This window comes from Pseudoliparis swirei, chromosome 3 (assembly GCF_029220125.1).
Source record: "Pseudoliparis swirei isolate HS2019 ecotype Mariana Trench chromosome 3, NWPU_hadal_v1, whole genome shotgun sequence".
NCBI classification, from domain to species: domain Eukaryota; kingdom Metazoa; phylum Chordata; class Actinopteri; order Perciformes; family Liparidae; genus Pseudoliparis; species Pseudoliparis swirei.
In genome coordinates, this window is record NC_079390.1 from 7,277,576 (window position 1) to 7,291,361 (window position 13,786).

General features: G+C 43.1%; 1 protein-coding gene across 1 annotated transcript; it reads right to left on the reverse strand.

Annotated features, from left to right (window-relative positions):
- Nucleotides 1-280: 280 nt before the first annotated feature.
- LOC130192014 (lissencephaly-1 homolog A-like) lies at nucleotides 281-13,469 on the reverse strand. Its single transcript, XM_056411839.1, has 11 exons — nucleotides 13,324-13,469; nucleotides 6,765-7,050; nucleotides 5,492-5,576; nucleotides 5,304-5,378; nucleotides 4,901-5,107; nucleotides 3,408-3,576; nucleotides 2,949-3,051; nucleotides 2,584-2,812; nucleotides 1,957-2,058; nucleotides 1,702-1,858; nucleotides 281-1,541 (listed from the first exon to the last, which is right to left on the reverse strand). The coding sequence occupies exons 2-11, from the start codon at nucleotides 6,794-6,796 to the stop codon at nucleotides 1,468-1,470; spliced, it is 1,233 nt and encodes a 410-aa protein (XP_056267814.1). The 5' UTR covers nucleotides 6,797-7,050; nucleotides 13,324-13,469; the 3' UTR covers nucleotides 281-1,467.
- Nucleotides 13,470-13,786: the final 317 nt, after the last annotated feature.

The window sequence follows — 13,786 nt, forward strand, 5'->3', positions numbered from 1 at the left end:
GTCTCCTTGTCCACCAAACAATATGAGTTAGAAACAACCTAAAGTGTTATGGTCACACTAATAAAAACAGGTTGATTATCTAGAAATGGCTCAATAAAATTAAGACCAGCGCAGTCACAAATGCTCCTTGCAGTCATCGGTGCATTTATTGTACTCGATGTGAAATGAACTGGAAAATGTGCTGCAGTCTGACTTCACCGTTACATTTCGGGAGGTCATTTATGTCCCACTCCTCGTCGTTTCCGTCATCTCATTTCATCAAAGAAATCATACAAATAGATAACTTATATTTACAGAATTTTATTTCATTATGTTGCAAACAATGACATCCAGATATATTGATCCACAATTTTTACTGTGCGTGTATGTGCATCTGTGAGTGTGTGTGTGTGTGTGTGTGTGTGTGTGTAGAGAGCAGTGAGACCACAGAAAGCAGAATGAAGATCCCATGTGTGAGGGAGCACTCAATGGGTTAACAAGGCAGAGAGAGCAACAGGGCACTAGGCGATTCTCTGGGGCGACAAACACACATACACACACACACACACGCGCACACACTCCTCTGTCAAACACACTTTTGCTATGGGGCGTGTGCCTGCGCTCAGCAGCTTGGGGTCATTAAGGTCCTGTGAGTGTCTACGAGAAAGCAAGTTTGTTAAAAAGGGGATGAAGTAGTATGAATGAACACAGTGGATGAGCTCTGCCTCCTCTCGCTCTCCTCTGACCGTCAGAGCAGAGACGATGGAGAGATTCTCCTGTCATAATATACAAACAAACACACACACACACTCAAAGTATACACACACACACATGTACAATCGCCCACAGAACCAAATGTGATTCGATAGGGAGCTGCTTCCTGCTTAGTTTTTTCGCCAGACAGCTTCCACTCATTCTTTCTTTTCTGCGTGCTTTCCTCACACCTCCTCCATGACGGAGCACAACAACGAAAGCAGGGAGTAAAACAAGAAGCTAAACCCCCTCAACACGGGGTGCCATTGGTTTCCGTGCTCCGTCAGTTCACTGGAACCCACCTGCGCCAGCACTCAAGGACGTTTACCTTCCGACCCGACAGGAACAGGATGCGAGTTCGGCAAATTTACCAGTGTACTTTTTTGTTTGTTTGAATCACCATGCAAGGAATACTTCTCATGTTTTGAGTGTGTTTATGTGTCAGAGATTGCGTGACATTTATTAAGCGTAACCCTACATCCAGAATAATTTACATAAAAGGACAATAGTCATCTTAATAGGGCTGGACCGATGTAGAGGAGGAGGGAAGGAAAGGAGAGCGGACGGGGAGAAGATAAAGCGCCATGGTCAACTATGGTTTGGAGTGCGAGAGGTAAGGGGCGGGGCTAGATGTCGGGACAGAGTGACGAGGGCTGAGAGACGGGAGGGGTGGGATAGGGCGGGGCCTAAGGGCTGCTTTTGGAGGGGGGGGCAGGGCAAGAGACGGAGACGGTCTCAGCGGCACTCCCAGACTTTGACTGTCTGATCGACACTGCCCGTCACCACGTAGGGAGCAGTCTTGTGGAAATCTGCAAGAGAGAAAAACATTTTCTCAGGTGCATTTAAGAAAAGCTCAAGCAGAAAAAGGCTTAGTGTGCATTTCAGCTCAGATTTAGGGTTCTGTATTTTCACAGGTCCAGTGCAGGTCAATGTTGGATGTTTTTCATCCCATTCTTCACCGTGTCTTACCCAGAGAGGTAACAAAGTGTTCATGGGCATAAAGGGTCTTCATGCAGCGTTTGTTCTTGAAGTCCCAGATCCTAATGGTTTTGTCATCAGCACAGCTCACGATGAATCTTCCTCCAGGATGAACCAACAACCCGCGCACCCAGTTGTCGTGTCCCTCCTGAAGACACAAGACAATGACCCACCACTCCCCTCATCAGCAAGTACACACACACACACACACACACACGAGACTAGCGTAGAAAGCAGGAGACTCACCAGAGTCATAATGCAGATGCCAATGCTGATGTCCCACATCTTAATTTTTTTATCTCTAGATCCGGAGAGAAGGAAGGGGCCAGGTTTCCCACTCTTCTTGCTCTGCAAAACAGAGACACAGTGAAGTTGTAAGACCGGGGATTGGTTACATGACCGTTTGTCTTCAAAGAGATGCTTTTAAAAAAAGGTATGAAGGTCACGTTTAGCCACAGAAGAGAGGAGAGGCCAGATGAATTCCCCATTACATATATGCAGTTATGTAAATGCATTGTTTTAAAAAAGCAAACACGATGAGATAAATAGAAGTGTGAGGAGTTGTTCTTCACACATCCTCAGATGTCCCTCAACTTTGAAATGTTCCGTGTTAATTACCACAAAGCCAACATCGTATGTGAAAATCTGACCAATTGTTGAAACCTGCAGACTTTACCTAAACTCAAGTACTAGCGAGATAACCCATCTTCACAAAACACACAATGGCTTTGTTTTGGTTCTATTTATTAAGATTGCATTAACTTCTTATGAGGCCCTCGTTACTTGTGCTGCATGTGTTGTAAACAATTGGGAAACCCTCCTGCTGAACCAACCGTACACAAACATCCTCTGTAGGTAAATATTAGGACATACCTCAGAGCCTGTGGCCTCCAGGATGGTGGGGTGAGCCGAGTCGGGGGCCCAGGCGATGCACTCCACCACATGTTCATGCTCCCGCAACTCGGCTTTGCACTCCTTCGAGCCGACCACCCAGACGCGCACCGTCTGGTCGTTGGAGCAGCTGGCGATCAACGAGCCGTCCTGGTTGGGACGCACCATCCTCACCCATTCCCTGTGGCCCGTAAAGGTCTTCACACAGTACCTGTAGGCGTGAACATGTCAAATTATGAGCAGCGTTTAGCAAAAATGTATTGGAACTTGTGCAATATTATCATGCACTCACAAAATCGTCTCTCTAGTTTGTGGTTGAGAGTTCAAACCAGGCTCCAGGAACTTACCCAGTGGCCACCTCCCACATCTTGATGGTCTTGTCTCTGGAGGCCGAAACTATGTGGTCACCATTTGGCATGATGGCTACCGACGACACATTGTGATCGTGGCCTGGACGACAGTCAAGAGTTTAGTAAGCGGTGAGAGTTTATCTCAATACTTGAGCCACCAAGTCAGGTGGCCCAGAGTCACAGTGTCAAAAAACACTTGAGATTTCATAGTGAACCCAGGTCTAGGATTGGCCCCTGAAAAACTATGGCCGTTGTTTAAATAATCTGACGTACTAATTTCCGGCACAACTGACCAAAATAATTGTGAAGATCACAAAAATAATTTCCTCGCTTCATTTGTAAACAAATTAATTAAAATATATCAAACGTTTGAATTAAGTAGTAAAGATATTGTAATGTTTCCAAGTTGTGCTTTTACAGGCGTTCTCGTTGGCTGTTTCTGGAGATGTCTCTTACCATGCATCGTTCGAATGCACTCAAAGCCCTGGAAGTCCCAAAGTTTGATGCTCATGTCAGCTGAGCACGAAGCCAGCAGCTTCCCCGTCTGGTCGAAGGAGATGTCCTGCACAGAATCCGTGTGGCCCTTCAGGGTTCGCTCAAAGTCCCCCGCCTCATAGTCCCACACCTAAAACCAGGGTTGGCGATAGTCAGTCAAGGAGGCAGTCGGACCCAATCATCAAACCTCAAAGCAGATGTGACTATGACTTTGCTGATTTGGGCCACTTCAATTAAGTCGAGTGGGCTCAGTAAAAAAATATTAAAATGCTATTTTGACATAATTGAATGTCGATTGGTCATGTTTCCATGGCTGTAAAGTCAGAATTCCAAATATTTGTGTTTAATTCAACAGGCAGAATGGAGTGCATGTTATATGTTAATGCATTAAGGACGTGTAGGTTAAATAGTTTAAACACTTTCAGCTAAAATCTAGTTTTTATAAATTTAACAATACATAAATAATGTGCTGAAAAGGAAGAAGGAGGCCGAGTTGAAAGAGAAACAGATGTGCATGTCTCCCAAGGTGCTGCGCTCCGGGAGTGTTGCCTCTGACAACACAAGCAGCAGCTCGTCTCCACGTAGATGTTTAGTGGCAACGCAGAAAAAAGAAACGGTGAAGCAGGGAGGGGGAGGACAATAAAGGGAGGAGGCAGAAGCACCGAGGATAAAAAGAGAGAACAGCCTCAGATCTGCAGTACAGCTTTGAACTAAAGGGTCAGAGCTGCAGTGGCTGTGCCGCTGCACGCAGCCATCAGCTTCATCTCGACAGGCAGACGTCTGGTCAAAGTGATGCTCTCCTTAAAAACACAAACAGCCCAAACACAAAACCCAGTCAACAGGTATTGCTCAATCTGGAGGCTGAAGTGATGCGAATTCAACCGAAATAGATTGAATACTGTCGGTAACATTTTGTTATCCCCTTCAGTGTAACAGTTTAGCTCCTGACCTTCCTTTTTTATTAGTTGTTTTCATCCAGTCTCACTAACTATCATGTCATTCCAGATCCTGCTTCCCATCTCGTCAGTCCAACTCCCTTCACCTGCCTCTGATCACCTCGTTAGTCCCTCATTACCTTCACCTGGTCTTCATGCCCATCTCACCTGTTGCCCATTCCCTCATTAGTCCCTTGTCTACTCAGGTTCCCTCACTTGCACTTGTCCTCTGCCAGATTGTCTTGTGTTTCTCAGACCGATCCCTCGAGCGTTCCACTGTGTGTTTGTTTATTCGGTCTGTTCCGTTCCTGACGACGCTCTCAGTAAAGGATCTTTATCAGCATTATCTGTCTCCTGAGTCGTGCATTTGGGTCCACCCTAATCCCGTCGTGACATACAGACATTTCAACGAAAAAGGGATACGATAAGATTCATAAAGTGAAGATTTATAACGCCGTATTGCATTTATTCATATGTAGCTAACTGTACCGTGGTGCACGATTATTTCTACACACGCACCTTGATGGTAGCATCCTCGGAGGCCGTGACCATGACGGAGAAGACGGGGTGGAAGATGACCCGTGTGACCGGGGCACGGTGCCCGCTCAGGGCGTATCTCTCTGGGGGGCGGGGGATCCACTCCTTGGGGTCTCTCTTCTGACCAACAGGCCCACCATGTGTCATCTCTTCCTTCGCCTCATTCAACTTAGATTCCAGCTCCATCACCTGTGGCAGAGCGTTGAGAAGGAGAAGTCAGAGGACTGGGAAACTTTTTTTTTACAATCTTGCTGTCCATCTAGGAGTGTAGATTTGAAGAAGTGGACATGAAGTTGTTTTTGTGTAAAAGCGGCAGGTTTATAGCATTTATCAAACCTCTCTCTTTAAAAAATACATTGAGGAAGCAACAAAATATATTCCTTACCTTCTTCTGTAATCTGATGACTGAGGTCCATTTCTTTTCCAAAAGGCCTGCATACTTTTTATCTATCTCTTCATTCTATGGATGGAGAAAAGCGAGAGAGAATAGGAAACGCATTCTTTCTTGTAAAAATAAATGTCCACGTTTGTTATTAAATTTGTTTTTAGATTTGTGCAACCGTCTCTCCTTACCATATCCAGCTCAACCTCTTTCTTGAAGGTGGAATATGCCTCCTCGTATCCATTGGAACGGAGATAGTCGGCTATAGCCCGGTTTCTGTGAAGAAGTGGAATAAAAGAATCGTGACACATTTCAGGCGTTAACGATCATCACCCAGAGAGGTGGTCCCATAGCTTCTACCAATCTTATGCAGTCAGTAAATCACATATATTTATGTTCAAAATTGTGCTAAATGAATTAGCTTCAACCAATACAGTCAAAGTGAGGTTGTCCGTTATTAAATATGAGCTCCGGCGTAACAGAAATGATGGCTCCTCTTTGAGAGAGAAGACCACACCCTGTTCATCCGATGGGAGCAATGGGATTCAGGTTTCAGTGGCAATAAATGTGAGTAAGTGCCAGAAGGAACTACGATTCTTCAGCCGAGAAAAATAACATCGGGATCGAATCACTGGGAAACTGTGTTGTGTTGCTATGGAAACCAGAGACTAGTCACAAAAAGAGACCACTGAATATAGACGAGGTAAGGATGGGGAAGCCCAACGCACATGGACTCACACCCTTAAATACAAGCATAGACTTGCACAAATACACACAAACACACAAGCTAAGTCATATAAGTGAGAAGAAGGGTGAATACTTCATGAGCAACGGTGCTATATTTAGGCTGCAGCTCCGGGGCCCTTTTGAAGAGCTTAGAAATGTAACCCTGATAAGACTTTGTGTGAACATTGGGCCATCACTGAAATATCAGAACATTAACAACTTAGATTTGCTTACCCAATAAGGGTTATTACACCATTATGTAAGTATAAAACACCTCCTGTTTGGCTGTCTGGACTGGGGTGTCTTGAAATGGGGTGCATACCGTATAATCAGCCAGGCACAGGGCTGCTCACATAAAATCCTCCTTCTCTCCCATCCCCCTCACTTCTTTGCCCCCGTCTTGCGGGTTATGAAATATTCACTAAGTAGTATCAAATGAAGCACCTTGAAGCTCACATCTCCTCTACGATTACACATTGTAAAGCTAGGCCCTTTCTCACAACACCTGCAATAACCGTGTCTGGATTATTGAGCCCAAACCGCTAAACCGAGTCCACTGATCTCCATGCGTCAGACATCTTGTGGTGGAACTTCTAGGTATTGCTAAAAAGCCAACATGTACACACTTTAATGCAAGTGCAACTCTTCATGCGCACTATATGTGCGATTGTCTACCCGTCTGTTCTGGTTTGCATGTGTAATGAGCCTGGGAACATAAATTCATCTCTAGGCACTCACAGTTCATCTCGTTGTCTCTGGGACAGCACCATGGTGGCTGCTGTGCTCTCCCTCCTGGGGGGGGAGGGGGGGTGATGTTCTGGGGGTCTCTGGCTGGGAGGTGTGCGGTAGGGAGGCGTCCGATGCCCCTCGGTGGTGTTCTTCCTTCAGAGACTCTGAGGTGTTTCCGAGAGGGCCACGCAGAGGGAGGCGACCTGGAGATGCTGCCGTCAATCAACGGTCGAGTCGAGGCTCCACGAATATGTAGCGGCCCAGATTTTACTCAACAATCAGACGAGTCCATCACCTGAAGAGAGAACAACGAAGTGGTTAAAAACAATAACTGATGGCCAGCAAAACAAAAATACATAGAGCATATATATATATATTCTAGGATAGAGATAGAAATGAGTGAGTACATTCGATTGACAGCTACATGTATAACTAGGTTACATGCAAGTTATTTCAAATATACATAATTTAACAAGACCTGAGTGAATGAAGTAGAAAGGAAAGACATTTGGGAAGTACATCAACGTTTAATTAAACAAAGGGATTTTTGGGGCTATTTCACTTCAGAACCTTCAAGGCTGCCCCGAACTTCACGACAGCCATTTCTTATTCACATTATTACAATATAATTTATACTGAGAAAAATATATAAATTTTACAATTTAAAAACTGCAGCGTTTCCCCTACCATTATAACAGGGTGGCACCCCCTGTAAATTTCTCTATTGATCGTCTGCCTACTATATAATAAATGTATATTTTCCCATCTCAGGGGGGGCATCGTGAAGGAGTGAAGCTTAGGGCAACAACATGGCGAGCAGCGGCACTAGTCCCGCCCCCTGAAGCTGTAAACTTGGGGGAAACACCGAACTGGAATAGCAACTCTCTTCTTTCTGCACACCTGATCGGAGCCTCTGGATGTTGCATCGGTAAAAGGAGTGTTTGTACACTAATTTTGGGACAATCTGATTAATCCAATAGATGATCGGGATCAACAGCAACAATGAAAGATTCAAAGCCACTGCTCCCCGATTGTGACGCTATTGAGACCAGTCACTTCCAGAGCCTCAACTCTGCCGGCACCTGGGGCCACAAGAGCACTAAGCTGCTTAGTGGCTCGACCAGACAACCTAGAGAGTGTGTGTGAGTGTGTGTGTGTGTGTCTAAGTGATAGAGACCACACGTCCTCTATAGAGCTGGCAGTGCGGGCCGGAGGCTAACAGGATTACCCCCGACAGAGAGGAGACTCGGCAAGCTGTCCGCCTCGACGTGACCGTCTGCTGCATTGTTCTCGTCCGCTTCACCGGCTGGAGAAAGTTGACACTTCTATGTTTTCAGCATATATTTTATTTATATACGGCATATTTATATCCTGCAGCCAAAACATTCACCCAGGCTGCAAACACGCCGAGCGGACCAGACCGAGCTAATCTCATTTCAGCTGAACAGCATTCTCTGCGAGGTTCAGGAATAGACGTCTGACGAAACGGACCCACCTCCAAACTGTTATGCAAGACGATATCTGTAGCGTCCGCACCCGTCTGAGACCGTTGAGCTTCACCAGCAATTGTATTTCAGGGAAATATTAGAAAAGGAATACATAAATAAACTAGAATGGGCACTCGGTAGAGCGCATACCTTCGCATATCACAACATTGGGCATTGAATTATGAACATGTTGGCATTAGTTGCATGCCAATTGGATAGAAATTGATTGTAAAAAGAAGATTTTGACCTATCCATGACCTTGACCTTTGACCCGATTGATCCCAAAGTCTAATCAAATGGTCCCCGGATAATAACCAATCAGCCCACCAAATTTCATGCGATTCGGTTTAAAACTTTTTTTGTTATGCGAATAACACGCATACAAATAAATAAATACACGGCCATCAAAACATAACCTTCCGCATTTTTTCAATGCGAAGGTAACAAGTACAAGGCCTGGTTTCAGTCAGTGTTAAGAAAGGTCTCGCAAATGTCCTCCAGTTGGTGTATGAAAGTTAAATGTAGGCGTCGAGGAAGAGATCAAGGTCTGTCCATGAGCTTATCAAAAGGTACACGTGTATTACAACCTGTACGATCATCTAATTACTCCATTTATTTTAATAAAAAGATTGTTTTGAATTAATTTGCACAGAGATTCTACTGAAGGAGGGAGGACAGCCAAAAGGTTTACAATATTATTATAAAATACATATATACATCTACATGTATGTAGTAAGTTACTGGTGATAAACATATTGTGCCGTAGGACTTCAACCTCCAGATAAGCTTTATTATTCAAGTATTAAGTTAGTGTGAAGATTAAGTGGTCAGGAGTTTGGCTTTGACAGACAGTTAAAGGTCATTTATGAAGTAGGATGGGAGCTTCTACAATGTGAGGATTTGCTACTTTTATATTTCTGACGAAGCAATTAAACATTCATGTTTTCGATCAACAAAAAGTGAAGTCCAAACTAATAATTTAAACTGCTCTAAAGTCAGTGCAAAGTCAAAAACTCCGAATGTTATTCTATTACGTTTTTTTAACAGTCAGTCATTTTTCCTTTCTTTCATAAAAACACACAATTCAAATTATTACGAAATAAAATACTGTATTGTATTTCTTAAAACCATTGCCATTAGTAGTTATTAATTATGTATTATAAGCAGCTCAGAGCTGGTGTTAGGAAGTTAAACCGGTTAATCTCTAATATCCATTTTATATTGCTGTGAAAACATCTTTCAAACAACTGATATTTTACAAGATTATATTTGAACACAGCACGATATGGTTCTCATTTTCCTTCGCCCAATGCAAGTGTTCATTGAACAGCGCTTGAACACATTATAATGTAACTGAATGGAACATCTGGATGGCCATGGCGCCGCCAGCATTACGAGCTCTCCTCCATCTCCACAACGGTTTGTTGTTCACACGATAACATCATCAAGGATCGGCAAATGGAAAGCATTCATGACAAACTCCAGGTCGTACAATTCAACTGAATATCAGCCAGAAACAAGTCAGTAAAACTTAATTTCACACTGTAATTAATCTGCAGTTAAAATAAATGCCAAAACCGTGAGAGGGTAAACCAAATCGACAACCGCTAACAATTATATTAAGATTTAAATATTTTTAATTTTCACTTGCATATGGAGCAAAATAGGTGGATGAGATGAAAAAAAAGATTTTTTAAAAAAAAAGGGAATTTGTTCTGCTGTATTTGAACAGATGCCGATCTATTACAAGACACCTTGATCAGGTGATAAAGTGTCTGACAAGTGTTTCCAAAAAAACCCGCTATAGACATGAATGCCTGGTGGAAGGGAGTAAACACACAACTAGAGGCCTCCGTTTGATCTCTATTGAAGTCAGACAATAAAGGGAAGTATCCTTCAGCAAGATATTGAATTGGACCAGACTTCAGCTGTGGCACCGTGACCAGAGATCATCATCGCGATGCAAATCACTGGCATGAATGTTCAACTAGAGATCATTTTGAATTCATTTTATGGAAATTACAGTAGAGACCTGCTGAATTATCACTTGAGTCATTGTTCCTGCACAAATGTGAGAGAGAAAGTACACAAATTAAATAAACCAACTGTCTACAAGTACATAGTCATGGTGATTATTAATTTAAGGTGTAGGTCAGGTACAGATGTTCGATGGTTTGGAATGAATTTACAAAGTTCAATTCACCATTTAAAAAGCCACCGATTCACACTAATACATCGATAGTGGCACGGCAACCTACAAATAGGGACTAGCAATTACTAAATATTGTCAATCAGCTCCGTTTATATTGTGATTTGATTATTTTATAATGTTACTGTCTGTTGTCTAATATGTATTAGATGATAATTTAGGTAAATGAGAATCAGACCAGACCCAGAATCAGCAGAGAGCCCATCGTGAAGGACTCACATCTGGATCAGAGTCACGTGTCTCTCTCGTGGCCCGTAAACACAGACGCAGCATGACGAACATTTATTTTACCTGCCACCGAAAAAAATTGAGATGGCATTAAGAGATTGAGCAGCCTGGCATATATCTGCATTTACTCATACAGATGTAACAACTTGAACACTGCTCTCTCAAGAACTACCAAATGTTACCATAATATATATTATTGTAAAATGTAGAAAGGTGAACAGATGACCCGACGAAGCTCACATTAGGCTGCAATGAGATACTCATACTTTACCTCTCTTTCAAAGAAAGGAAATTGGATCCTGATATGAATGCAGCTTTCTCTAAAACTGTGAAGCAATTTATTACCTTCGCATTGAAAATGCAGAAGGTTATGTTTTGATCGCCGTGTATTTATTTATATGCGTGTTACTCGCATAACTCAAAAAGTATTAAACCGAATCGCATGAAATTTGGTGGGATAATTGGTTATTATCCGGGGACCATTTGATTAGATTTTGGGATCGATCGGCTCAAAGTCATGAAAAGATCAACATCTTCTTTTTACCATAGCGCGGTCAATTTTGATCCAATTGGCATGCAACTAATGCCAAAATGTTCATAATTCAATGCCCAATCGTGTGATATGCGAAGGTATGCGCTCTACCGAGTGCCCATTCTAGTTTGTAAATGTAAAGGTGGGATCTTTATACGAGATGAGGATATTTTGACTTCATCTCCAGGGCTCCTCCCCAGCATGCTTAGTGATCATGACGTGGTCTGTGAAGAGTTACTTCCTGCCTTTCTACAGATGAACAATTAGTGAACAACAAATACCTATTATAAATTTCAATAGATAATTCAGTCTATATAAAATCTCCAAACTTAAAAAAAGAAAAATCAAATCCTCACGCTGAAGCTGTAACACCAGAGAATGGTCGTCATTTTCGCTTGACAATCAAACAATTTAAATTGTGCAGACGTATTTCCTGTCAATCAACAAACAACAATTAGCTATTTCAATGTTGATTTTAAAAGCAGGAAGAATGTAGAAGAGAATCAATCTAATAAAACATCAGGGCAATGAAATCAGGCACCGGCATACATCCTGGTGGAATATCCAGAGTCATCATGCTCCGCTTGTGTCAAGCGGTTGTCCAATGCCCCTCCTTATGGGGGTGACCTTCAGGCTGAACAAGTCCCCGCTCACACAAACTGAACCACAAGGCAATGTTTGATTACAAATCAAACATAAAAAGTCACATTATGTTTTCACCTAAACTGGCAGCCTACACTGCATCATGACATTTGCATTAACCACTGATGTCTCCCCATAACAAGATAAATCACTCAAGCTTCATCTAAAACACGTGTTCAATGCCAACAGTACAATATTTAAATGTGAAAAGACTGACGGAATATCGTAACAAGAATGTCAAAAATACAATACCAGTAATATTTGATTGGTCACTTAATTATTACATCATTTAATAAGTGAGGAGCTTCTCCTACAAAAGGGATAACAAGTGAGAATATAGGATATCAGCGTTAAAACATATCTTGAGAGGTTCATAACATCATCACATGTAATGCCATGCACTAGCAGCTACTGGACAACTACTAGGGCCTTAAATTAGGTCGTGAAATTCAGCTCACATAATTGAATACATGTCAAGTGAAATCTGTGCAGGTTTGTTGATTATCAGTATTTCTGACTAGGATTCCTCAAACATACGGAGATATTATTGCCTCTAGGGAGTTTGCAGTATTTATTTAAACAACCCCAATTGGCTAAAGGTTGCTTAAATATTAACGTGAGAACAGTCACGTTAGTTGGTTCAAAATATCTGGTTCGAGTGACGTCATTCCAGGCTTCTACGGCCACAAGGGCAAAGTTGCAGCAATGGCTCAGCAACGCCCTTTCGAGCTAATGTTAGCTTAGCGCGATAACGTAGCTGTCAGTGTGAGCGGACTCCACTTCTCCCACAGCCACGCGAGCGAAACACACGACGGCAAGCAGCGGAGCGACACACTCCCGTGCTGGACACGAGACTATTCGTGACAAGTGAAGAGGGAGCAGAATATGTAACCCGAGTTTGATTATCGCGCTATTAGCTGCTCTTCCCCGGTAACGTTGACAACATTGCCGCTATTGCATAACGTCATTCGTACAAACAAGCAGACGTCCACAACACACGCGGGCATCGTCTCGAATAAAACATTTAGCATTTGGAAGTGTGCATCTTCTCGCAACATCGTGATATTTCCCACCGGGCGATATGAACCCTGCCAGCCCGGCGAACTCACCGCGTTAGAGAGCACCTCCGTAAATAGACGTCGCTAACGTCTCACGCCAAATGTGAAGCGAGGCTCACAACAAGTGGTGCACATCACACGTTGACCCGCACCGAGCAGGGTTAGAGATGACGACCACGGTCAGCGTAGTTAAATAAGAATAGTTACGTTATCTTGACGTTCAGTTTTTTTTTAATCGATGCTCTTGTGAATGCCAACTTGGCCACTTAGCTTAGCTTAGCTGTCGGCCTCTCCGCCATTTTGAGATCGGAACGGGAAAGCGCAGACTGCAGGCAGTCCGTCCTCAAATACAACAAGTCTTTCCAAGTGGCAAAACTAAACTGTCGACGTGTGTAGAAGAACACGAACTTACCCTTTGACGAATAGTCATTCTCGTATCCCATTGACAGCATGACCGGAATCGCTGGTTTTGATGCGATAGTGTGACTTTTCACATCACCGGGCACGGTCGGTCAGATTGTTCTCCTCCTTGGTACCACCGCATTCGGCCCCAGCTAACGGTCGCGATTGGATATCGGCTGCGCGCACGTCGAGTTGAGCGGAGGCGCGCAGCGTGCTCGTCTTTCGCTCGTGCATTAAAGGGAACATACACCGCACATTTGTTTACACGATGTTTTTTTTAAATTCTGCACAACAAAGTTTTAATGAGCATTTTTTTTTAAATTGTAAATAAGTTTCTCACTGAGATTAGCAGCTGAGGGACAACCTGAAGTGAAAATGTCACTAATTTTAATTTAATTTGAAAATCATTAAGCTCTAATGATGGTGGATATTGAATTAGCTCAAATAACATATACAAAACCGCCAACGCATTT